General features: G+C 40.1%; 1 protein-coding gene and 1 long non-coding RNA gene across 6 annotated transcripts in view; both read left to right on the top strand.

Moving 5' to 3' along the window:
- The window catches only part of LOC121171358 (DISP complex protein LRCH3-like), a 90,706-nt gene that overhangs the window by 60,282 nt on the left and 3,603 nt on the right, over positions 1–26,821 (top strand). Inside the window, exons 11-21 of one of the 5 annotated variants that reach the window (XM_041003050.1) lie at positions 2,008–2,059; positions 2,439–2,588; positions 6,397–6,447; positions 7,692–7,745; positions 12,394–12,468; positions 16,221–16,269; positions 16,792–16,899; positions 18,068–18,174; positions 18,689–18,826; positions 21,692–21,769; positions 25,411–26,167. In XM_041003050.1, coding sequence (XP_040858984.1) covers positions 2,008–2,059; positions 2,439–2,588; positions 6,397–6,447; positions 7,692–7,745; positions 12,394–12,468; positions 16,221–16,269; positions 16,792–16,899; positions 18,068–18,174; positions 18,689–18,826; positions 21,692–21,769; positions 25,411–25,611 — 1,063 coding nt within the window. In that variant the 3' untranslated portion in view covers positions 25,612–26,167. Of the gene's footprint in view, positions 1–2,007; positions 2,060–2,438; positions 2,589–6,396; positions 6,448–7,691; positions 7,746–12,393; positions 12,469–16,220; positions 16,270–16,791; positions 16,900–18,067; positions 18,175–18,688; positions 18,827–21,691; positions 21,770–25,410; positions 26,168–26,821 lie in introns of those variants that run through there. The other 4 variants (XM_041003052.1, XM_041003053.1, XM_041003054.1 and 1 more) reach the window with 4 other exon arrangements.
- On the top strand, positions 8,141–10,258 carry LOC121171360. Its single transcript, XR_005886114.1, has 2 exons — positions 8,141–9,491; positions 9,852–10,258. It is a non-coding gene; the product is annotated as an uncharacterized LOC121171360 (long non-coding RNA).

Below are 26,821 nucleotides of genomic sequence, written 5' to 3'. Positions count from 1 at the left end.
AGCCTTGGCCGCCTATGCAAATTGAGAGATGCACCAGTGTGCAGAGTTGGCATCATGGGCTTACAGTCTGTGTAGCACCTGCTACATCACCTTTGAAAAACTTCTCTGGCAGCATAGTGGCACAGTGGGTTAAAGCTCTTTTCCTCCACCTTTAACTTTTCACAGTCCAGTTCTCCATTAAACTAACTTTGTATTTCTGCCTGTATGACTTTAAGTCTCTGTGCTCCTCCATTCCTCCTTCCCAGTTTCTGTTTCAGTGGAGGGAAATAATAATGTAGTATGAAAAGTATCAAAGTACAAATTAATAAATAACTTGCATTCTGTTTCAAGCTCTATCATTAAGTGGCTAATACTTAGTTCCTGGGGACTTGGGTTTCTTCTCATTTGTAATATCAGTAGCTTGTTTGCTGTAATTGCTGAGGTCCTTGGAGAGTCTCGTAGGCTGCATAGTTAAGAGTACAAGCTACTTGCAGACTTAGACGGAGAAGCATTGAGTCCAGCCCACAATCTACAGTCTAGGTCGTCCTGGGAAAATTACTTCCCTATTGCCTGAGCATATGTGGTAAGGGCACAGTGAGTGTTAGTTTCCATATGCTCAGAACAATATTCCCAAGTGGCTGAATCATAATGGTAAATGGAAAATTTTTTAAATTTAACATATAAATCCCAATTTTAAAGGGATAAAACTTTGAAGGAGGTGTTTTCTGAGATTAAGATCGCCATAATGGGGATTTTAAGAGTAGTCTTACCTAGAGACATGCTTCAGGAAGGAGTCCAGAGTGGAAGGCCTCATTGCCAGACTGAAGGATTTGTCTTTGTAACAGCCAAAAAGCAGAAGCTGCTGGTGCTTCTACAGATTTTTGTTTATCCAGTAGCTCACTGATTGCAAAGCATTTAAATTAACCTAAAGGCTAGTAATCATGGTTTCAAATTTCAGACCCTAAATATCAAAAAGTCACTATTTCAACTTTTTCCATTTAAGACACACAGATGAATTATAAAGGTTTGAAACAGTAGGACATGTTGAAGAAAGAAGTAAATCTCAGATTATAAGAAATGAAACTCAGAAGTGGCTGTTGTGGTACAGAGGGCGAAGCCAATGCTGGAGACACGTGCATCCCATGTGTGTGTGCCTGGTTTAAGTCCCAGCTAACAGTGCACTTGCAGCGCAGCCCAGGTTTCTGCCAGTATCTAGGGGGCGGCAGATGATGGCCCACGTACTGAGCCCCTGCCACCCATGTGGGAGACCCTAGTGGTGTTCTTGGCTTTGGCCTGAACTAGTCCTGGTTGTTACTGGCATTTGAGAATGAACCAGCAAATGGAAGATACCGCTCTCTATGTTACTCTGCCTTTTAAATAAGATATAAATAAATAAACAAATAAATAATATTTTAAAAATGTATGAGGCAAGTAGTATTTATTTTAATTTTATAGCATGAAATAATTTCATCTTTTTAAAGAGTAAAAACCAATGGACTTGTTGTTACTAAATTTTCCATCGGTTTAAAATAAGGAGAAAAGAGCTTTACAAGTTGCCAGGTTCTGTGATGTTTGTGGTTTCTGTGAATAAAATGGCTATATATATATAAAACAATCTCAATTTACATATATCTTGTTGCAATCATGGTATTAAAGAAGATAATAGTTCCTTCTGTTACAAAGAAATAATACTGTTTGAAATGTGATCTCATTTTAACTGTCATCAATATTGGCTGGCTCAGTCAATTGTTAGCTAGCTATAGATTAACTAGTGACATTATCACACGAAACCTGAGTTGGAGACATCAGGTATTCCTTGGGTTTAATTTAATGACTAGACTCAAGTTTATAAAAGGCAGTTGCTCTTTTATTGTAACTATAACTTTTATATTATTAAAAAAATAACAATTTGCCTACTGATTAAGGGAAAACTATATTAACCATGAAAGCAATTTCACTTGTCCTTTGTCTTGTTATCAAAAAGTTTTTCTTTTTTCTTTTCCTTTTTTTTGTGTGTGTGTGTATCAGGGTTCCAGTTGATCCATCTTCTCTGTTGGCATTGTCACCAAGTCACAATCAGGTAATTATTAGTAGATTTTGTTGATGTTTTAATTAAAATGGTTTTCTTCTATAATATCTAAATTGCCACTGGTTTTCAGATGTTTGTAAGCTTTATTACCTGTCTCAGTTAATATACCATATGCACATGGTGCTTGCTAACAGCTTTCAGACAGGTTTAGACAGAAAAGAAAACCTCACCTTTGTAATGATTTTATAGAACATACAGAATAGTGCAAAGATCGGAAAATGTTAGCAATAACACATTTAAAGAAGTGTTCAGTGACTACAGAGTCAAAATTCTGCAGGTTAGCAATGGTTTCCTAAGTTAGGAATGTTGATTAGTTGATCCATGTCCCCACTTGCACTTGCCACTTGCAAAATGGTGTGTTTTGTTGTAGCTGTCACATGCAGACTTGGAACTTGAGCGGCGAAGAGAGCAGCTGGTAGAGCGTACTCGGAGGGAGGCACAGCGCGCAGCCCTGCAGTATGAAGAGGAGAAAATAAGAACCAAGCAGATTCAGAGAGATGCTGTCCTGGACTTTGTCAAGGTGAGTCCCTTGAGTTTACCAAAGGGTATTCTTTAAAATTGCTTAGAAGCAAATGCTGGTTTTTGCTGAGGGAGCCTGTTGATTTTGGCAGCTTCTTTTCTGTCATAGAAGGGGTTTTGGCTAGAGTGATACCCTACCTGTGATTGATCATCCTCATCCCTATTGTGGTTATCTTGGTAGACTATCATTCACCTGCCATCTCTTCCTTTTCTAATGTAGTAAACATCAATAAAGTCATGAAAGTGTTGTGTAAACTGTAACAGCACCGTACAGGAGTACATGCTATGGTGCAGCCACTATTTGCAATGCTCAGGTTCCTAATTGCAGTGCCTGGTATCAAGTCACACCTCTACTTTTTTTTTTTTTTGAGATTGACTTTGTTAATTGTTTTTTGATACAATTTAGTTGACACTGGAGTCTTCCTTCCCCTTCCTCCAAGTTCCTTCCCCTCCTTTCTGTTCTCCCCTCTAGTCTTACAGTGGGTGTCTTTTGTGAGATTTGTTTTTGTTTAAAGGCAGAGAAATCTTTCATCTGATAATTCACTCCCCAAATGGCTGAAACGTCTAGAGCTGGGCTGGCCTGAAACTGTGAGCCAACAGCTTCTTCCAGATCTCCCATGTGGGTGTAGGGGCCCAAAACTTAAGCCATCCTCCACTGCTTTCCTAAGTCGTAATCAAGGGGCTGGATAAGAAGTGGAGCAGCTGGGACTCAGACTAGGACCCATATGGGATGTCAGCACAAAAGAGCCCTAACCATTGCAGTTATTTGAGGAGTGAACCAGTGGATGGAGGACTTCTCTCTGTGTCTTCTTCTCTATGACTCTGCCTTTAAAAAAAAATTTTTTTGTTCTGTTTGTTTATATAAAGCGAACAGATTTCACGTTTTTCACGGTACAGATTTAAGAGCATAGTGATACTTCCCATCAAACTCTCCCTCCTGCCTGCATTCCCCACCTACCCCTCCTTCTTTCTTTCTTTTTTTTTTCCCCCTTTTACAATGACAGACTTTCATTTCACTTTGCACTCAACAGATTTAACACCTTATTGGGTAAAGGTAACACATAGCAAGGAAAAAATTAAAAAAACAAAAACACAAACCTATTCCTCGGGAGTATAGATGAGGGCTGTAAGCAATATTCAAATCTCAGAATGTTGATCTCACTCACATAGATTACATTTTTATTGCTGTCTATGAATAAGTTATCACAAATCAGGAAAAACATGATATTTGTCTCTATCGGACTGATTTATTTCATTAGGCATAATGATTTCCAAATGCAAGCATTTAGTTGGATAAGACAAGATTTCATTTTTTTATGACTGGAAATGCTTTCAATTTATTAAAATAAATCTTACAAAAAATAAAAATGTAAAACTTGCCTGCCAGACACATCTTAGAGCTTGTTAGGGAGCAAGTCAGTCAGCTTTGACTACTTCTATATCAGAACTGTCTGTAAAGGAGGTGATACAGGACACTGAGTTGCTAGGATATAGCCAGGAGGAAAGGAAGGGTTGGCACTGTAAGGGTGGGTTGCTTCTGGCTAAGGGGCCTTTAAGCAGGAGGAAGCTAAGTATAAGCCTCTGTGACTTAAATTTGAAATAGGGAACATTCAGTAAAAAACACTTGCTGGCAGAGGGTGTTTGTACTGAAGACTAATAGAAAAATGAATGAGATGATGAAGATGATAATACTTAGTGTTTTTTGATACAATGTACCAGATACTCTTTGTTGGAAATATTTGTTTATATGAAAGGTAGAGTTACACAGAATAAGGGAGAAAGCTCTTCCTTCCATCTCTGCTGGTTTTACTCCCCAAATGGCCTCAAGGGCCCAGGCTAAAGCCAGCCAAAAAGCCTGAAGCTAGAACTCCAGCCAGGTCTCCCATATTGCTGACGGGATCCAACTACTTGGGTCACCATCTGCTGCATTCTTAGGTACATTAGCAGGAAGCTGGACCAGAAGAGTAGCAGCTGAGATTCAGACATATGCTGGAATCTCAAGCAGAAGCTTGACTCACTGTGCCACAATGCCAGTGCCCCAGGTACTGTTGTGTAGTAACTCTAATCCTTCCAGTGATGAAGTAACATAGATACTGTTTTATGGATATAGAAACTGATGCTCAGCAAGATTAACAGTTGGAGTGGACAGTGATATAGACACCATTTGAGATCTCAGCATCCTGTATCAGAATACTTGAGCTTTGAGTTCCTGTTCCCATTCTGATCCCTGCTTGCTGCTACTGCACGCCTGGGAGGCAGCAATAGCACTCAAGTACTTGGGTCCCTACTATCCACTTTGGAGTCCCAGATTTGATCAGTGGGCTCCTGTTGTTTGGCCTGTTGTAGACATTTGGGGAATGACTTAGTGGATGGAAAATCTTTTTCTGTCATAATACTGCAAATAAATAAAAACAAAATAGATCCCTCCCCCCCCCCAAATATTATATAAAAGAGGAAAATAAAGGCACAGAATGATTTAGTACATTTCCTAAAGTCAAGGCACAAAGTGAGTGACCAAGCTGAATTCAGACATCTCTGATTCTAAGTTCTTGTCACTGTGCAACACTGCCAATCTTTACGCTTTAGTAATCCTATATTTAGGGCTGGGACCATGATGTTATAGGTTAAGCCACGACCTGTGGTGCCAGCATGCCATGTGGATGCCAGTTTGAATTCTGGGTGCTCCAGTTTGGATTCAGTTCCCTGATAGTGCACCTAGGAAAGCAGCAAAAGCTAACCCAAGTGCTTGGGCCCCTGCACCCAAGTAGGAGACCCAGAAGAAGCTCCATACTCCTAGCTTTGGACCAGCTCAACTGGCCATTTGGGGAGTGAACCAGCAAATGGAAGATCTCTCTCCCATCCACTTATTAGCCAGGCCCAACCCTGGTTAGCTTCCCTTCTCTCTGTAAATATGCTTTTCCAATACAATAAACAAATATTTTAAAATATGTATTTATTTTTATTGAAGGCAGATCAGATTTACGGAGAGGAGAAACAGAAAGATCTTCATGCACTGGTTTACGACCCATGCGACCACAACAGCCAGAGCTGAGCTGATCCAAAGGCAGGAGCCAGGAGTTTCTTCCAGGTCTCACTCATGGGCAGAGGGTCCCAAGGACTTGGGCCATCCTCTGTTGCTTTCCCACACCGTAAACAGGGAACTGAATCAGTAGTGGAGCAACCTGGATACAAACCCTCCATATGAGATGTGGTGTTAGCATGCGGAGGATTAGTCTGTTGAGCTACTGTACCAGCTACCTTCTCAATATTATCTTTAAATGAAAATGATGTTGATCTTACATAGTAAGAAAGATTATTTGAGATTCTGTATAAGAACAGATTATGAGACTGGTGACACTGAGCCTCCCCATGTGGCTTAAGCAGCCCATATGGCCCTGATTCAAGTCTTAGTTGCTTCACTTCCCATCCAGCACCCTTTTAATGCACCCAGTACAAGCCTGAGATTTGGCTTATAGCTGAAGTTATCTCATATTAGAATGACACCTAAAAAAGAGAAGATGACTCCATTAAGAAAACAGAGAGAGCAGTAGCCTGTGTATGAATTAATTTCTGTAGGTATAGTTTTTAAATTTTGTTTGCTTGTTAATAAATGAAAGTATTGTTTATCAGTTTCTTGCTCTTCCTTATTTAAGTTGTAAAACACTTACACAATATCTTCTGAGCGTAACTCTGGGAAAGTGCTCTTTCCAAGAGACACGGTCATAAGGGTGATTAGGTCAGTAGAACTTGTCTTTTCTGGTGGTCCTGATTCTAACCAAATTCTCTTTTTCTTGATTGCGGGCCAACAGCAAAAGGCATCACGAAGTCCACAGAAGCAGCAGCCAGCCTTAGATGGGGAGGTAAGTTTCCTTCATCCGTTTTTCTTTGGAATTTAATGTTTTTGCAATGAAGCGAAAGGTTTTGGGGGTGATTAGCGAATTTTCAGTGATCAGAATATGGCTATTTTTTGGAATCTGTAGATTGGGGTACTTCTCTGCCATACGCTACCATCTAGAGATGATGATAGCCCTCCCCTCCCCTTCCTGGTGAGCTCCCATCACATCCCGTCCATTTTGGAAGCTTGCTGTGTAATGAGGTGCCGTGCTGAGGGCTGGTCTGACCCGTGTGCTTTATGACAACCTTAAACATCCTGCATGGTCGCTCAGCTTCAGTGGTCATTTCACTGTTACCAGTTGCACTTTGTTTGCATTAGTCTTATAATATCAAGTCATATTTCATTGCAAGTTAACAGAAATTCATTGCTTAACCTTTTTAACATGTGCACACCTATTTGACTTATCAAAGTGATTAGATGAGTATTATCAACATTCTCATGAGCTTCTCTTCATTTCAACATTGATTGTTTCCATTTATGATCGTTATTTCCCTTAAAATGCATAAAGGCACGTCAGTTTTTACTTCGATTTGTGTGAAATCTGTGGTTTGAAAACAACAATCAGGTTTTTATCAATGAGCCAATCACTCTACATAATATAAAAGTTCAGATCATCAAAGCTGACTATGCTTCATACCTTTTTTCTTTCTTATCCTAACATTTGCTTCTTGATGGTTATTCTCAGGTCACTCATTGGGTGATAACTAAAGACTCACAGGAAAATTACACGAACAGCTTTCAAGTTGTTTAATTGTGTTGTTATTTTGTCTGAGGAAACTAGTGACAAGCTGTCTGGACCAGAAATCGTGCCTATGGATTGATTATTTAATTTTCACACGCTCACACATTGTTCTGCGGTTATTCATGTTATTACTGTATCTATACTTTGCTTTCTGTTTCATGAACAGAATGTCATCACTATCCCCTCCTTGCTTTTGAAAATTTTTTAGGAAACAGTTTGTGTTTGAAATTGTTTAGCCTGAAATAAAATCAGAACTGATTTTCAGTACTGAAACTTACTGGCTCTGTGGTACGTGCATTCCAGATGAGTGTGAACATGTCCCTGTTTCTCAGCATCTTCAGAAGTCTGTCTTAGTACGTTCCCTTCATCGTGTGTGTGGTTGTGATATGTCATGTGTAGTTGTGAGATATGTCACATGTGTGCCTAGTTTGTTTTTGACGTTGCTTCCTTTCTCTCCACCTCCCCAGTGTCCCTTCCCATCCAGAAGGTCTCAACACACTGATGATAGTGCCTTGTTAGTGGTAAGAGTTGCCCAAAATGGAGTTTTGCAATAATACTGTCTTTGGAAATCAAAGAATAGCCATTGTACTTTTCACTGAGAAGTTCTGCAAATACCATAACACGTGATGAGCATCAGCAGTCATTGCTTTATAAGTAACCAAAACTGTTTCCCTGCACTACCATCTGTGATTGACCTAGTGTTCCCAAAATCTACAGCTGTAATTCACAAAAGTAAAACATCATGTTGCGAATCTTGGGCAAAGGAAACATAACATAATATTTGTATCTTGAATTTATGTTGTAGTTTCGTGTGCAGCTACCTTATTAATCATTCCTTCAGAATCACTTGTGTGCCAAGTGGTCTCCCCATAACACTTGACTACACAATTGTGTGTTTCACCTTATATTTTATTATGTATTTAAACTACTAGAAATAATCGTGCTTTGGTTTTAGATACATTTTAAGATTGTTCCTCCATTTTTATGTTTTATATCAAAGAAGATATTCACTGGCATGCTATGTATTCTTAATGCTGGCTGGCTTATCCCCTGTCTCAGCAACTAAAAAATGAATAGCACATGAGAGCTCTACAGGCGCGTATCAGCTTGGAGGAGAACTCTAACCATGGATAGAATTGCTTTTGCCATCATGTTTTATGTTATTTTTTTTCACAGAGCATTAGTGAAAATTAGCAGTTCAAAATCTGGTGTCTGTAGCAATTCCTGTGTGCTGGTAACTGCTGACACTGTGCATGCATGATTCGGCATGAGATTCCTGTTCATTTAACATCCATTGTCTGTTCAAATGTCTCTGTGTTTTGTTATTTTCATTTCCATCAAGATGAATAAAGTACATTTTAACTGGGCAGTCCTAAAGATGAATATGTCCGCCAGCCTCTGGAGTTTTAGTAGAAGTTAATTGGCATGAGAAACGATAAATTAATAGAGAATAATATTAAAAGTGCTGAGGATCCAGGCACTGCAGATAAAGCCATCACGTGTGATGATGGCATCCTGTATGGGTGCTGGTTCATGTCCTAGCTGCTTCACTTTTGATCCAGCTCCCTGCTAATGGTCTGGGGAAAGCATCAGATGATGACCCACATGTTTAGGCCCCTGTACCAAAGTGAGAGACCTGGATGAAGCTTCTGGCTTCAGTCTGGCCCTGTGCTTGCTTTTGCAACCATCTGGGAAATGAACTAGCAGATGGAAAATGAACTTCTCCCATTAGCCCCTCCTCAAAACTCAAAACTTTCCCCAAAATAAATACTTTTTTTAAAAAGTGGTGAGAGAGTGAGTTAAGGTTAGGCTTATCTTACACAGTCTCCCATTCCGGGGGTGACACCAAGACCCAATTGGCTAATTGCCTGCCTGTAAGCAGCAGAATCCCACTTGGACACTGTTTCATGCCTTGGATGCTCCACAATGTCCAAAATGTCACATAGCTAGTAAGTACAAGGCTGGGTTCAAATCTAGACCTGGTGACCTGAGTGAGAATCTGGACTAAACATGAAACTTCCCATGCTGTAACTAAAACCGATTTGAGAAACTGAAGGTGAGATTTAATAGATTATAGAGTGATTGATATGGCTTGGTACCTAAACCTATTTGTCTAAAAAAAAATTGGAATTTAGAAAAACAGCAAAAATATCCCAATTATGAAATTTAATTATTTGTGCTGACAGATTTGCTCTTATACATACACTTGTATTTTAGTTGTCATTATTTGTGTCTGTCTAAAATTAGGAGGCCTTAAAAAGCAAGCAGTTTCGGGCCCGGCGCGGTGGCGCAAGTGGTTAAAGGTCCTCGCCTTTCACGCCCGGGATCCCATATGGGCGCCGGTTCTAATCCCGGCAGCCCCGCTTCCCTTCCAGCTCCCTGCCTGTGGCCTGGGAAAGCAGTCGAGGACGGCCCAAAGCTTTGGGACCCTGCACCCGCGTGGGAGACCCGCAAGAGGCTCCTGGCTTCGGATCGGCATAGTATCGGCCCGTTGCGCTGACTTGGGGAGTGAATCATCGGACGGAAGATCTTCCTCTCTGTCTCTCCTCTCTGTATATCCGCCTTTCCAATGAAAAAATAATAAAAATAAATCTTTAAAAAAAATAAAAAAAAAAAAAAGCAAGCAGTTTCTTCTAAATTAGGTGGCCTTTAAAAGTAAATCTCCTATTTGTATGTGAAGTAGTATCCAACCAATAGTGTGCAATACTGCAAGGTCAAATTTTAGATCTTACAATTTTTCACCACAGGCTTCAGCTTGCTTGCAGTTTTAGTCTCTTAATGTGGCCTGCTGCCTCTGGGTGTCCTGGCTGCTGTTGGACCCCCCAGTTTCATTCTGGGTCAGGCTATCCCAGCACTTTAATTCAAATTACTGTTCAGTCCTTGACCACCTGCTGCTCCCTCTGTGTGAAATACTTGGCCCTCCCTGCTGATATCCCTTGATTAAATGTAGCTATCAGGAAGCTGCTTAAATGTCATGTCTTTCAAGATGTAGATTTATTTTCATTCATTTGAAAGGCAGATCTGCATTCACTAATCACTCCCTAAATGCTTGCAACAGCCTCAGGCATGGCGAGGGCAAAGCCAGGCACCAGGAACTCAGTCTAGGTGTCCCACCTGGGGGAAAGAACTCAGCTGCTTGAGTTAACAGAGGAGCCAGAACTCTAACCCAGGCACCCTGGCAGTGGGATCCAGGCATCCCAGTGTCCACTCCTAAATGTTATGTCTTTAAATGTTACATCTCTAAAATGGCCTTTTGCAAATCTGTTGTATTTATGTATGTATACTCAATCCCCGCCATAATTCCTCAGCGAATAAGAATATTACGTGCTCAATAAATATTTCTTGAATGAGCTCATACATACTGTGCTTCTGATAATTTCACACTAAATTGTTTCATAATGAACAGGTGTGATACAGAGACATAAATATTGAATTTGATTTAGGACTTTAAGCTAGTAACATTTAACATCAGTTACACTGACATTCTCCTAGGGCCATACCTCAAGTTCCTGTTGGGTTCCTGTCCTGTCTGAGAGGTAGTATCTAGGCCAGTTTCACTTCTTCTTCCCTCCTTTTTCTCCTTAATGCCAACGTAATGGCTTTTAGCATTTTTATATTTTAGATTGGCAGTAGTTCAAGAATATTTAGTTAAAGTAAGGTCCAAGAAATCCATAGACAGTACAAAAATATATAATATTACTGTTGTCATAATTATTTCATACATTATTTTTTTCAGTAAAGCTTTATTTTTTTTCTTTATTGGAAAGACAGCTTTACAGAGAGAAGGACAGACAGAGGGAAAGATCTTCAGTCTGCTAGTTCACTCCCCATGTAGCCACAAGAAACAGAGCTGAGCCAATCTGAAGCGAGGAGCTTCTTCTGGGTCTCTGGCATGGGCGCAGGGTATTAAGGCTTTGTGCCATCTTCCCCTGCTTTCCCTGGCCACAAACAGTGAGGTGGCTGGGAATTGGAACAGCTGGGATACGAACTGGTGCCCATATGCAACCAGTGGTTGCAAGACAAGGATTTAGCCACTAGGCTATTGCACTGGGCCCAGTACATGATTTTTCTTCATTTTTTCCTATACTAAGGTAAATTTTGCTATGGTAATACATTATGTAATTTTTGTCAAAGGAAAATACTGCTATTAACTCACTAAAAATACAATTTGTATTTATTTTATTGAGCACATACCTTTTCCTAAATGCCCACATGTGTTCATGCTTATTTATCCCATGGTTTAAAAATTTATGGTCTTAGGTTACATTTTTTTAAAAGTATTTACCCAACAAAGACTTTAACAGCCCTAATATTTTCAACATTTTGTTGTCTCAATAGGTAAAGCCTTGTCTAGTATCCTTTATCAGTCTGTCTTTTCTACTCCCCATGTGGCAAATGAGAAAATTGTGGTGTTTTAAATCTCCTATCTGATATCAAACTTATATATCAGACATTATTTCTTATTTTTAATTGACAGTAATATGAATCTTGTGTCTTTTCTATGTGTCTGGAGACACTAGCACAAGAGAGTCTACACTAGGATTGCCAGCTGCATCCCTTAATAGATGGAATTAGTTGTCCATTGATGAAAGGAGAAGGACTCAAAAGGGAGATTGCACCTCATCCTCTGACAGGTCCGTGCAGAATTTCACAGGGTAGAAAGGCGAGTTCACCCTCAGGGCGTCAGGCAGAGGCCCCAAGTCCTGTCCACATCCCAGCCTCTGAATTGAGCTATGATTAATTTAGACTGATCTTTTATAATTCTGTTGTTATTCATGCCAGCTCTGCTCAGTTAGAAGAAGCCCCGTGACGGATTTGTCTGTCCTATGCTAGGATCAGCACAGCGTTTTCCTAAAAATGTTGCTGTTCTCAGCTTTATTTCTTCACAAACTCATTTTTAATAAATTATACTTCTCATTTTTTGGTTAAAATGGTATAAGCTGTTGAGAAAATCCTGAATTATACAGGTGAAGAAAATTATGTTGTGTCAGTTTTGAGGTGTTTCTCCCCCCCAGTGTTTCCTGTCCTATGAGTATCTTAAGCAACCACCTGAGAGTATGTCAGTGAAATATCTCTGCTTTTCTAATGTCATGGACATGATCTGCCTGTCTGACATGGCGCTGACATAAAGGCCCCTTCTGTTTCTTGTCTTTCTCTTTGGAAATTTAGTCGCTGTCAGATTTGAATCAAGTGAGCTGCGCTGCTGGCGCCCTGTCCCATTCTTCAGCCTTCACCCCTCTTAAGGTACTCCGTGTTACTGCAATGCGCCTGCACATTTGGGGAGCAGAGGTTAAGGGAGGTCTTAAATGTCGCAGGGGGTTGATCTAGCAATACTCTGAATTCTAAGACTGCAGTATAAGCTCATGAAACTATTTAACATTCATTCCACTTGAAGTTTTTGAAATACCAGAGAGTCACAGAGCTTACACAAATTTTTTACATTCAGATTCTGTTTGAAATGTCCTTCTGATGTTCTTGTCAAAGGCTGTTCTTGGTCATGGGTTGTTTCACTTCAGTTATAATATGCATAAATTTAAAGTAACTGTTGTCTGTTGCATCTGCAAAATAATTTGAGTCCAAGTTTGTAGAACCATCACTGCCAAAATACCCCACACTAGGAATCAGCAGACTGAGAGGCCCCAAGGCCACGTGTTCTGATAAATGAAGTGTATTAGTTCAATCAGCTCCTTTTATTTTTATATTGTCCATGTCTACTTTCATAGTAATAATTAGAATAATTGTGACAAAGTTCATACAATTTACAAGCCTAACATATTTACTGTTTTTCCACTTAAGAAAGAAATTGCCTTAAAAATTAAATCTAGATTCTAAAATAATTCCATTATATCTTAGTTTTTGAAGACAGGGTAATTGTGTATTTACTGTCATAAGCTATATAAGAAATGATTGATAATTCTGTCAAAAAAGTTCTCTTTTTTTCTGATATCAGTCATAAGTTAATTTATATTGTTTTTTTTGTTTCTTTCCAACATGGAAATTTTCTACTTAAATAACAATCCTTTTGTAAGAAATCTGTTGGGGTACTGTGGGGGTATAGCAGGCTAAGCCTTTTGCCAGCATCCCATTTGGGTTGCAATTCCAGTCCCGGCTGCTTCACTTCCAATCCAGTTCCCTGCTTGTGGCCTGGGAAAGCAGGAAAGGATGGTCCAGGTCCTTGGGACCCTGCTCTTGTGTGGAAGACCCAGAAGAAGCTCTTGGTCCCTGGCTGCAGACCTGCCAGCTGCAGCCATTGCAACCACTTGGGGAGTGAAGCAGCAGAAGAAAGATTTCATCTGTCTCTCCTCTGCTTTTCTAATAAAAATTAATACATATTAAAAAAAAAAAAAGGAATCTCTGTGCTTAAGATAATTACGATGCTATCATTGACTTTCCGTAAATGAACTTAGATCTTTCTACATGCCTTTTTCCTTGTCTGTTAACCTGATTGAACTTTCACAGTTTCTCTACCTTCCTTTTTGGCTCCCCGGTCCCACCCAGGACCACATCCCTCCCTGCAATGTGCCTGGTGCAGATCTGTAAGCACGATTGTTTCACATGTGTGAAATTTGAGTTTAGATTGGGCTTTGCAGTTTTTGGAACACATAATGCTTGCTGTATATTCTCATTCTCAAATGTGGTTGTAATTTTCATCTCCCATGTCTGTTTTTCCCATACATTTAATTTGCCTGCTCGACAGTGTTTCTTCTCTGATTACTTGAATATTTCAAATTCTTACCTAATGTCCTTCTAAATACTACCATCATTCCACCCCACCCTCAATTCACAGCATCTGAAACCTGATGAACCTTGTCTCTGGTCATCATTGAAGAAGCCATACATACCTGGGTGACTCATTTAAAAAAAAAAACGGATTTCTTCCAGGTTAGCCAGCTTTACACAGTCTTCAAAAATGTTCATGGAAAAAACATAATGATGAAAATTCTATACATGGATTTCAAAATTTTTAGTTTAAAAATACCTTTCAAAAAAGATTTATTTATTTACTTGAACATCAGTGTTACAGAGAGAAAAAACTCAGAGAGAGAGCTTTCAGAGACACATAGAGACCTCTTCCATCTCCTATTTTATTTCCCAGATGACCACAGCAGCCTGGGCCAGACCAGGTCAAAGTCAAGATCCAAGAGCTTCAGGGTCTCCCGCATGGGTGGCAGGAGCCTACATACTTTTTTGGGCATGGGCATTGAACCCTACCTAACAAAGTAAATGCCCATGCCCTTCATTAGTAGTTTAAGTTCTTGGCCATTAATTTTGTCTGACCCAATTTCAACTAGACATAAGATTTTAGAAATTATTGAACCCAAAGAGAATGGAACATGGAAGCAGATGTATGCACAGGTTAGTTTTAATGGTGTTCTTAGTTCAGAAATGTCTCAGTTATTATATGGTAAGAGTTATATCTAAATTTAATTGAGTGTCAGCCATAAAAATTTGTTACTCTGGCTTTTGTTGATTCAATTTTCTACCCAAGTCTTTAGCATTTTTAAACCATCCAGTAAAGATTTGCTTTTTAGTTGCCTTGACTATAGTTACCCTTTTGAAGAAGAATTTATGCCAGTTTACCTAGCTTATATAGTTCTCTTGCTCAGTAAGTTGAAGACAACTTAGTTTCAAGTACTGTTTTAAGAAATATATTTGTGCCCCTGGAGCAGTGGCCTAGTGACTAAAGTCCTTGCCTTGCACGTGTTAAGATCCCATATGGGCTCCGGTTCTAATCCTGGCAGCTCCGCTTCTCATCCAGCTCCCTGCTTGTAGCCTGAGAAAGCAGTCGAGGACAGCCCAAAGCCTTGGGACCCTGTACCTGTGGGAAACCCAGAAGAAGTTCCTGGCTCCTAGCTTTGGATCAGCATAGCTCTGGCCATTGCGGCCACTAGGGGAGCAAATCAGTGGATGGAAGAGCTTTCTCTCCGTCTCTTCTCCTCTCTGTGTATCTGACTTTGCAATAAAAATAAATAAATCTTTAAAAATATATATATATATATCTGTAATATCTTAAACACACTTTTCCACATTAAATTAAGGAAACTACATCACATTTTCTTAAAACATTAAATTTTATTCTCTAGAAAAGAAATACCTTAGAAATAATTTCAGAGAAATATTACTAGAAAAACTTTGTTTTGTATATTACATATATTTTCTGAGAAATTTCTTGTGTTAGGATGACCGTTATAAGAGGGCTTAAGAAAGGCCCATTAGAGAATATGCATTGCATAAAAACAACTAAAAGGGAAATCTAGGTTTTTAAAAAAAATTTCTACATTACTAATTTCATCAAATTTGCGTCTCTGGATTAATTTTGAAGGAGAGTTACATGTTTTTAAATATACAATCCCCAAATTACCTAAATGTGCATGGAACAAATTTTTAAAATTTGCAAAAAATAGCATTAAGAGGCATTTTGTGTGTGTGTGTGTGTTTAACCATTTTGAAATCCATGCATACAAAGGAATCTTTTATCTTTAAACATTGTATGTGTTTTAAAGATTTTTTTTTTTTTTATTTAAACGTCAGAGTTGCTAAGAGAAAGAAGAAAGAGAGTGTCCGTCTGCTGGTTCATACCCCAGTATCTACAATGGCCAGAGCTGGACTGGTCAGGAGCTAGGAGCCAGGAATTGCTTCTGGGTCTCCCACATGGGTGCAGGGACGTAGGACTTGGGTCATCCTTCACTGCTTTCCCAGGCCAGTAGCAGGAAGCTGGATGGGAAGTGCAGCAGCGAGGACTCCAAACTGGTTCCCATATGGGATGCTGGTGCTTCAGGTGGATCAGGCTGCTATGCCACTGTGCTGAGCCCTACAAAGGGGTTTTTTAAACTCATGAAAAAAAAAAAATGTGTTATTTAAAAAATAGCATGAATTTCAAAATGTTTTTGCATCAGAATAAACTTTTCTTTTAATTTCCATTTTTTCATTAACATATTGAAGTACCCTCATATCTCTTATTGAGTTATTATTGATTTATCTCTGTTTCTCCACAGATTGATGGCAGATCTAGTGCTATTTCAAGTTCACCTACAACAGAAACAGGTAACAGACATAAAGATGCAATTACCCATATCAAGATTAAAATTTTTAGTAGAATTTTTATTAAAATTCTTTAGTAGAATTTTTCTGAGAAATTACTCCTTATACAGCATTGGCCCTCTTTTTTCTTTGAGAAATCAGCAGTGAAACTGAAAACTGTGTATTTTTCCATTTTTTAAACTCAACTGATTGTTCAATTGTGCAATTCTTTGGTATGAACAAATGAGCATGAGCTAAGAGGGCTATAAAGTTGCAAAGGCTGTGTTTGGGATATTAGCAATTATTCTTTATTTATTGCTGTACCAGAAATAACATGGAGATTAAAAACTCATATAGTCACCCTTCACACTTTCAGCATAACTTTTCTATACATGGCTTTCCATAAATAATTACCATTTTATACCATTGCCATATTAGATTTTTTTCTTTATGTGCTACATACTGAGCTTTTGTGACATGTATGTCCACATTCGTTTTCTTCTGTTGTCCGTTAATCCCATTTTTTGCTTTTCATCACTGATTTAGTTCATCATTCCTCTGCATATCCTTTTCCTGCTGCTGGCCAGAGAAATCCACCCCCACGCCCTGAAAGCTTCCTTTTCCGAGCACCTGGCAGGGCAGAAGCAAACCAAGGCAGGTGATGGATTTGAAGAGGCAGAGGGTGGGCGGGTAGGGAGCAGGGGCGATTAGAACGTCCCACAACTCCGCGTTCATCTGTAATTGCTCCTTTACGTCAAGAAGACTTTCGAGAATTTGTTCCAGGCAAGGCTTGCTTTGTACTGCCTAAAAGCAGGTGGTGGAGGGAACAAAGAACATGCTGCTTCAAGGCTTGTGAGGACACTATCTTTGTAATGAGCTCTTTCTGTTTTTCTTTCTGTGTTGTTAGAAAGCAGTTTGTGTTCTTAATGAATCCGTGATTTTTTTTTAAATCTACTTAAAGATCACATGTTCTTAATATGACACAGCCAGTCAAAGAAGTTACCTGGAACTGAGATCAAATGTTTCAAGTGAAAAATAGCTACTTTAGATGTTACTGACAGGTGCACTTCCAGTAAGATTGAAAAATCAAGCCAGAAGTGCACTGCTGATGTACTTAGTGTGGAAAACTGTTTGCTTTATCTGCTAATGTCCATTTCTATACCCTATCACAAGCAGTCTTACTTTCACAAGTATGTACACAAGTATACTAAAAGTACAAATAGATCTAGCAGAGCCATTTGTCATGCCCCAAAGAGAATGTCCAACAGAGGAATAGGTAAGTGAATTGTAATTTATTTGTACAATAGAGTACATCTAGGCAATAAAAATAACAAATTAATAAATTCAGCAACCTATTTAGGTCTCATAAACATTAATACTGCTCAGAAGAGGCCAGACAGCAGAATACTTGCAACATGGCTTAGTTTAAAGGAAATTGAAAAATGGAAAAAACTTATGCATGGTGGCAGCTGGTGGTAACTTTTGGATAAAATTGGGCAGGGCACTTGGGATAGCCTTTGGACATCGGCAGTGTTGCATGCACCTGATTTTGTTCACATTGTGAGGGTAATTTCTTCACTTCTGTGATTCATGTAGTTTTCTCTGTATTTCCTTTAAGTATTTAAGCCAAATAGATAATAGATATTTTGAAGTTTTCCCCTATTATTGTTTATATTTGTAAATTTACATAATAAAATCTCTTTTGAAAAGTCAACCCACAAAATATTGATATACTCACAAAGAAACTGATTAGGCAAACCCAAATATTTTCCCTTTCATTGGGCGTTGCCTTGCCACATTTTATATATTACTGTTTTTCTAGGTCGTGCTTCACCCCTTCTTCCATCCTCTGTACTTGCCACTGATTCTGCAGATCCCATAACGAGACAGAGAGAGGAAGAGCTGAAGTTAATTGAGCAACTTCGGAAAGTATGTACATTACTTTGAATTACACTTTTCAGTGATCTGCCATAACCTCAAGTCCCGAGATCACTTGTTCATTTGGCACACAATTATTAATAGAACAAATAAGCATCCCTGTGTGCTGTGTTTTCTGAGGAATATGAAAGAAATTTATCCATTAAGGAAATCTTTTTTAACTTTTTCTAAGAAAATGAGGTGTGAATTACTCTGTAAAGCTTCATTCTCAGACATACTCATGCACAAATTTGTTCTTTTGCTTTCTGCCTCATGTTATAAACAAATGTTAAAAGAGTGATAATAATAAATTATTTGCATGTACATGCATACCTGTCATACTGACATGCAAATGTACATCCTGGTCAACACTGGATCTCCTTAAGTTATAAGAGTAAAGTATAGATTGTGGTGCTCAAGTGATTACCTTTTTATCTTGATTTCTGGTTAGCTGTAGTGGCAGCTATCCCCATTATGTCCTACGTGTTAATCACTCTCCATGCTTACATTTTTCCTGCTCCTGTAGCATATTGAGTACCGGTTGAAAGTATCCCTGCCATGTGATCTTGGAGCAGCTCTGACCGATGGTGTTGTCCTTTGTCATTTGGCCAACCACGTGCGGCCTCGATCTGTCCCCAGCATTCACGTTCCGTCACCAGCTGTAGTAAGTTTATGATGCCAAGAAATGTTGACTGTTTATCATTTATTAAGCACAATAGCAGACATTATGTCGGTGATATAGTTGCCTTCCTTTTCTCTACTCACTTCTATTGGAGAAAAGATAGACTTGTAAACAATAACTTACAGCCTATGATAAAAGCCAAAAGAAATGTATGTTATGGGAACACTGAGAGAAGGTTATTCCACTCTGCTCTAGAATATTCAGAAAATTCTTTTTAGAAAGGGGGGATAAAATTTGTACTGGTTCTGGGAATATAACTGGTGATTTTCCTGCCCTACAGAGAGGGAGAAATACGTTTTGGTCATCATATTCCTAGATTTAGAAGCTTAAGGAAGCCACACCATATTCAAAGAATTAAGTTATCCGTGATGGATCAAGCAGTTGGTGTAGATAAGCACAGCAGGGACAGTTTTATAAAAGTGAACCAGGGGGCCCAGTGTGATAGCCTTGCAGCCAATGTCCTCGCCTTACACACGCCAGGATCCCATATGGGCGCCAGTTCTAATCCCAGCAGCCACGCTTCCCATCCATCTCCCTGCTTGTGGCCTGGGAAAGCAGACGAGGATGGCCCAAAGTGCTCAAACCCTGCACCCATGTGGGAGACCCGGAGAAGCTCCTGGCTCCTAGCTTCGGATTGGCTCGGCCCCAGCAGTTGTGGCCGCTTGGGGAGTGAGTCATCGGACAAAAGATCTTCCTTTCCATCTCTCCTCCTCTCTGTATGTCTGACTTTGCAATAAAAATAAAAAAAGGTTAAAAAAAAAAAAAGGTCTCATCCTCCAGATTGAGAGCTACGCAATACAAAGTTTCGGGCAGGAGAGGCCAGGTGCACAGAGCCTCCGGAATAATTTCCTCCCTGTCAGGTGCGCTTTTTGCACCTGCAGTTAACTTGGATGGTGCAAGACAATGTAGTTCGTGTGGGGTGCAGAAACTCTGTTTTTGCACCCTGTCCCATCAATTAACCTGACAAGCGGGTGTGGGCCATCAATGGCTGCACCCCATTACAGTATGAGGTAGTGGTGGTTCTTGGACCGGTTCTTCACTTAGCATTGTGAAACCATTCTTTCTTCTGTATAGAAAGTTTTTTTCTGCCTTTGAATGATTAAATTTTAGAAGTTTAGGATTCTCCCTTTTGAAGCATGAAATCCTCTTTTACCAGAACCAGTTGCCCCAGACATCTCCAGCCTCTCTGAGGTTTGGAGTTGAGTCCTGCCTGGCTTTGCTACACTCACTTCTTAAGAAGAGAAACGAGTTAGATTATTTCTGCAAAGCAAGCAGGGGAACCTGGTATGTGGAGAGAAGGCTTCTAGCAAACGAATTTTAGGTGAAAAGTAGTAGTTATGATTTGTCTTTATTTGCCCAGTTCTGTTGAAGTGAAGCTCTTGGCCCAGTTGTTTCCTGTCGTGTCGCAGTTTACTTTATCCTCCCACCTTGTCTCCAGCAGCCAGGAGCTGAGAAAGCCAATGCCCAGTAACTCTTACTTTTTGAACATGTGAAAGTGGAAAAAGAATGACCTTAAACTGGTGTGAATTAGCCAGTGTGAACCCCCATTGTTTTTGTTCTGTTAAGTTTATCTTAGTTCTTTTGTTGTCTGATTTTAAACTTTTTACATCAGGTATAGAAGGATGTAGCATAAGGAAGGTTTAGTACCTGCCAAAAGTTCTTTTTGGAACTCTGTGGAGGTTGAGTGACACATAATGAACAAACGCTATTGGGTGTGTGTGTATGTGTTTTAATTACCTTCTTCTGAAAAGACTAAAAGAAGATGAACCAAGTACTAAATATGCTTAATTTTATTTCTGGACTGCACGTAATTAATTTTCTTGCTATTCCTCTAAGTTTTATATGGTGTATATTGGTTTTAAATTGGGGAAAAACAGAGGGGCCAGCCTTGCGACACTGGAGATTCAGCAGCCTTCCATGACCCTGTCATCTCAAAGGATTGGCAGCTCGGGTCCCACCTGTCCACTTCTGATCCAGTTCCCTCTTAATGCACCAGGGAAAGCAGCAGCAGATACTCAGGTGCTTGGGTCCCTGCACCCACATAGGAGATCTAGGCTCCGGACTTCATCCTGGCCCACCCCCATTGTGGCCATGTGGGGCATGAACCATGGGATGAAAGATTCTGTCTCTCTCTTTCTATACAACACTACCTTTGGAATAAATAAGTAAATTCTTAAAAGTCAAAAGTATTTTTAAACTATTTCCCCAGAATTTCTCTACTTTAGTACTTGACTTGCAAAAATCAAAGGCAAATATTCAAAAGTATGAGATGGGAAACTGCTGCCCACCAGCTGGCACCTGCTTTTATAAACTTCCATTGGGACATAACCACATTTGTTTGTATATGTACTACACTGCCTGCGCTGCCTCAGGCTCCCAGCAGAACTGAATGGCTGGGACAGTTCTCTCTCTCTCTCTTTTTATTGAAAAGTCAGATGTTCAGAGAGGAGGAGAGGCAGAAAAAATCTCCCGTCCAATGATTCACTCCCCAAGTGACCACAACGGCCAGAGCTGCACCAAACCGAAGCCAGGAGCCAGGAGCTGCTTCTGGGTCTCCCCTGCAGGTGCGGGGTCCCAAGGCATTGGCCCATCCTTGACTGCTTTCCTAGGCCACAAGCAGGGAGCTGGATGGGAAGCAGAGCTGCCAGGATTAGAAGCGGCACCCATATGGGATTTCAGCACGTTCAAGGCGAGGACTTTAGTCACTAGGCCACTGCACCAGGTCCAACTACCTGATCTTTTAAGAAAGTTTAGTTGCCTGCAGTTGGTAAAAGGCTTTTTAAAGTTAAGAAATATTTTTATGTGCTGCTAACATCATATTTTCCTTTCTTCCTTTTCTCATTGTAGCCTAAATTAACAATGGCAAAATGCAGGCGAAATGTAGAGAATTTCCTAGAAGCTTGCAGAAAAATTGGTGTACCTCAGGTAATACATTTGTCCATTTTTATGTTCCTAAAATAGACTGGGTATCATTGTACTAAAAATACAGAGAGAGCAAATCACTGGAGTGTTAAAAACTAGCATTGAACTAAGGAGGTTGTTACTAAGGTTACAAAAGCCAGTCGTTTACTTTTGATCAGTTCTTTATTTTCAAGAACCATTAATAAATATACAAATTTGATATAATATTTATATGATTTATGTATATGACATCATATATAAATGTGTATAGTATTTATGCGTAATAAGTAATCAAAAATATTATTTATTCTGTTTTCTACTGCATTCCAGCTGGCTTGCCTGATTTGTCTATAATCGCATATGTAGCAGAATGTACCTTCAAAATAAGTACATCTCATTTTAAGAATGTTTCAGTTGCTATCAGCTTTTAAAAAAATATTTAGGAAATATTTTTTTTTTAAATGTTTGATTTGAAATAATTTTAAACTTCCAAAAATGCTGTGAAAATAAGAGTTCCTGTGTATGCTTCACCCAGTTTATGCTAATGTTAACATCTGGTGTAACCATTAGTCAATAAACTAAAGTAACACCGAAATAATTACAGATTTCATTCCCATTTCACCCGTTGCTCAGCTGAAATCTAATACTGTGGAGTTTAGCATACAAGAGGGCATTTCTAAGTACTGTCCTGCTGTGGCAACTTACGCATTTTGAATTGTACAAATTGTGGACTTTTATGTATAGATGATTCTATTTTTGTTCAGTTATTCATTTAAAAATAATTCTATTAAATTCACAGCATAATACGCTTAAGGAATGTTATATTTAATAAAATACTGTAAGAGCCATTTTTAAAATGTACAACTTGATTGATATTTTTCCCATTAACCACATCCATTACAGTTTTTGTAATGTTTTATGTATCTTGCAAGGGGAAAAACTTGACTCCTATGTCACCTTTTTGGTTACTTGTCAGAAACTCAGGATTGCCTTCTGGATTTATCAGCAGTGCCATGTGTCTTGAGGTCAGACCCTCGTCCCAGTACTGGGAGGGCCACCTGCCCTCTACCCAGCTGCAGCAGCCCTCTGTGACTGCCCAGGGGCTGAGAAGGACACTGCACCATTGGTCCAGTGAGCAGCTGCTCTGCTGAGCTCTTTCTCATGTTTCCAAGTGGAGGACCAAGGGCCCCGCTCCATAGGGTGCCAGCGTTGCTTTTCTCCTTGTCCAAGTAGAACTCATTCAGATACTTAGTTGTTACGTATTTTTGTTGTTGTTGTTGTTTTCCTTTTCTAAGGCGCAGTTATAAAATGAATGAAATGAACACAAAGTAGTTTTTAACAAGTAGCCGTTTTTCACTGCTATCCAAAGCAAGTTTTTCATTTTTCTTTCATACTGTTTTATATGGGTTCATCATCTCTTTTCTGACAAGCCATTTTTAAATATGCCAAGAATATGCCTTCTAAAAAAATAGCATGCAGATTCTTCATTATTAACAAGTGGTTCTGATGCTCACATGTGCACGTTAACATCTGCTGTTACTCAGCCATCCCAGTCTCTGCTCTAACTCTCGACTACGATGTCTCTGAACAAAACAGTGGGGCACGGGGTCAGCACTGTGACATAGCAGGTAAAGTGTTCTCTGCCATCCCATATGAGCTCAAGCTCAAGTTCCAGCTGCTCCATTTCCAATCCAGCTCCCTGCTAATCAGCTGGAAGAGAAATGGAAGAGGGCCCGAGAGTAGGCTGCTGCACCCATGTGGGAGACTTGGAGGAGATATCTGGCTCCTGGCTTCACACTGGCCTGGCTCTGATCATACCAGTGACCAGTGGATGGAAATGGATAGAAAAGCTCTCTCTCCCCCTCTCTTGTTTTCCTTTCAAGTAAATAAGTCTAAAAAATTAATAATAAAAAATTTAAAAATTAGAATGGAGCAAGGCTTGGTGCAGCAAATTCAAGCTGCAGAGGCAGGAGTGTCCAGAGGCCTGCTCAGGTAGAGAGAAGGTGCTGGAAAGAGTCCCACAAGCAAGACGTGCTAATTCCACCTGTGTCAAACCCTGCTTGAGTCTCTGACAGCTCTTACGGCAGTGTCACCTTCCCCCACCCAGGGGCTTTACAATCATCACAACTGTTCTTTCATAATATTCCTGCCATCAGCCACAGAATGCAGGATGTGTGTGCCTTCAAACATACATCGAGGTCAGCCTTTACTAAGTGGTAGCTACTAATGCCTTCCCTGACATACCAGAATTATACTATTCAAAGCCAAGTACAGATTTAGAAAAAATGAAATTTTAAAAGGCTAAGTCTTTTTCCACAGTGGTTAGTCTGGGGTTTTAAACACATACTTCCTTCCTCTCCCTCTACTATACCAGAGAGAGGAAGTGGCCACTCTATGGCAACCACCTCTTCTGCCTTTTACCCAAGTCCCTGCCACTGCCACCAGTAGCACCACCAGTACCAACTTCTAGTGGGTTCTCATCATATGACTACTTCTGCTGAAAACTGAGTCACTTGTCTAGACAGAGGGAAGGGAAACGACTTCAGACTGGCCTTCCCAGATCCCTGTGCCTGGAAGAGAACAGACACCTCTGCCTGCACCTTGCCTCTGGGCTCCTTGCCTCTGGGCATTCTGGCATAAACATCCCCTCTTGACTGTCTGCTTGAAAATAAAATCAGGGAGATAGTAATGATCCCTTTTTTGAAAATAAGAAACAGAAAACTCAGTGTTATCCAGATTCTGTGCCCAGATAACATGTACAAAGGCAGTTTCCTTTCTCAGAACTTTTAAATCATTAGGCAAGTGAAATTCTGAGTGAAGCACTAATGAATAACCTCAGATGAGACTGGGCGTAAGGATAGTCCCTTTAGTTCTGTGACTTTATTAAACATGCTACATCCAAAACAACCAGGATGGATAGCAGAGATATGTACTTGAATCCAGACTCTACCCTAGAGTTATTACATATCGTGCGTTAAAGACTATTTTCTTGTTATCGAGCCTAGTGTTGTTTTTCTTGGTTTACTTAATCTAGCATTGTATTTATTAATTTATGGAATTTCTTAATCCGTGGAAGCAGAGTTGGGATGGTTCCGGGAGCCTTGGTCTTTCCATTCATTTGGTTCATACCACTGACCTTAGCTCAGATGGAGGCGACCTGAGAGACAGAGGAACACAGTTCATTCTGTTTGGCTTCCCCCAGTTAATATTTCCTTACTCTTTTGGCTTTCTTGGCTGACCTGGTTTTCTCAGAAAACTTGCCTCACTCTGCCTGCCCCAAATGGTGTTTCTGCTTTCTGATGTGTCCTTTCTTCATTAACAAGGAAAAGTGAATGAAGAAAGGGGTGGCCTCAAACAGACCTCACCCCTCGCAGACCTCACTCACCCCCATGCCAGCAGCCATTGTTAGCTGTCTGCTGGATGCTCAGAGTGCTCACCCACAAGCAAATGTTCTGCTGTTTAAGACCAAAAGCCAGCTCAGGAAATAGAGGAGTGTTTGTAATTTTGTTTTTTATTGTCATTGGTCACAGTAACAGCGTTGAGGATGTGTATCTGATGATTGATGCAATTCCATGCTGAACTTGTTGAATTCTGTACTGAACGCTGCATTTCTGATCCACTGACTTTGTTTTTCTTTTTTCCTTTCCTGCTCACACGTTGGACAGGACAATCTTTGTTCCCCTTCCGACATCCTTCAGCTAAACCTCCGCGTTAAAAGAACTGTTGAAACACTGCTTTCCCTTGGGGCACATTCAGAAGAATCCAGTTTTGTCTCTCTGTCTGTCCAGCTTTTGGGTTTTGTGGCATTTTATTGTACTTTAATGTTATCTCTCTGTATGCTCTATTACTGGGTCTTCCCCCGCTAGCTGCAAGGTTCCTGTCCGTTGATTTGAAAAGGAGGTTTGGCGCTCCTCCAGAATTATTTACACATGTGCCGGCTTCTTTGTCTCCTAACCTACCAGTGGAGTAGGTACATCCTCTCCTTCCACATCTACACAGCAGTCACATTTGCCAGAGAGCAGAAGCCTGGCGTTTTTCCTCCTGGTCACTTCTCCATTCCCCTGGCCTGTGGCCTTGGTTCTCATAAACGCTGAAGCATTTCTATTGAAGTGATGGTAAATCTGTTATTGAAATATGACACAGAAAGCTTGATTTCCAGATGACACAGGAAAACCCCATCTGACCTGTTTCTATGCCTTAACACAACAGTAGTGTTGAACTTGTGAATGGCTGCGCCTTTTGAACAGCAACTCCTAAGGAAGAGTCCTGTTTTTCCTGGTTTTGGGGGTGGAAGGGACCCCAAACACTGAGAACTTGGCATGGCACTGTGCCCTGAAATGCTCAACCTCTCCTTTTAGTGGTGGGCACAGGGAATTTGTTCTCTGGACAGTTGGAAGGTACTTAATCATTTTAACTTGGTCAGAATGCTGAACGTCGAGATCATGTCGGTTCCCTGGCTGCTGTTCTGACCCCTGGTGCACATTTAACATGCAGTGCACAGCAGGCACCTGTCCGGATTCACTGTTTGTTACCCTTAACTTAGATTCACTTCTAGAATTGTATAAAGTTTAGAAATTAGCATTATGTAAGTATTAATGTATCTGAGCCATTTTAACAGGTGAACTTGGACTTTGAGATTATATCTGAACAGTAATAGGTGAAGTACTGAGCCACGGTCTCTGTTCCATACCGAAGCCAATAAATTCTGTCTGTCTGTCCCAGAACCCTCAGGATTAGCTACTGGACCACAAGTGCTTAAAACCACTTTATCCTTGCCTTCACAGTCTGATTGTCACTAGCAGTATCTGAACATGCAGGAATCCTCTGACCTGTTAACAGAGTTGGCTAACTGAAGTCAGGAATGAAGGGAGACTGCATAGATTATGCCATCCGGTCAGAGAATTCAGCCCCAGAGTAACTGGTTAGTTTCCTGGCATTTTAAACTTAACAGTTCCTTGATACGTCTCCAGACTGGCAGTGTTCATGCAGAAGCACTCAACACTGGGATGAAAACTGCTTTTGTACAGTAGCAGTGCCTTCCGGCCTTCATTTCTAAGATATCTCTAAGTCAGTGAT

Source organism: Ochotona curzoniae, unplaced genomic scaffold (assembly GCF_017591425.1).
Source record: "Ochotona curzoniae isolate NIBS_2020 unplaced genomic scaffold, NIBS_Ocur_1.0 scaffold_2587, whole genome shotgun sequence".
NCBI lineage: Eukaryota > Metazoa > Chordata > Mammalia > Lagomorpha > Ochotonidae > Ochotona > Ochotona curzoniae.
The sequence above is the reverse complement of the archived record's forward strand: the minus strand, read 5'-3'. Positions and strand labels throughout refer to the sequence as shown.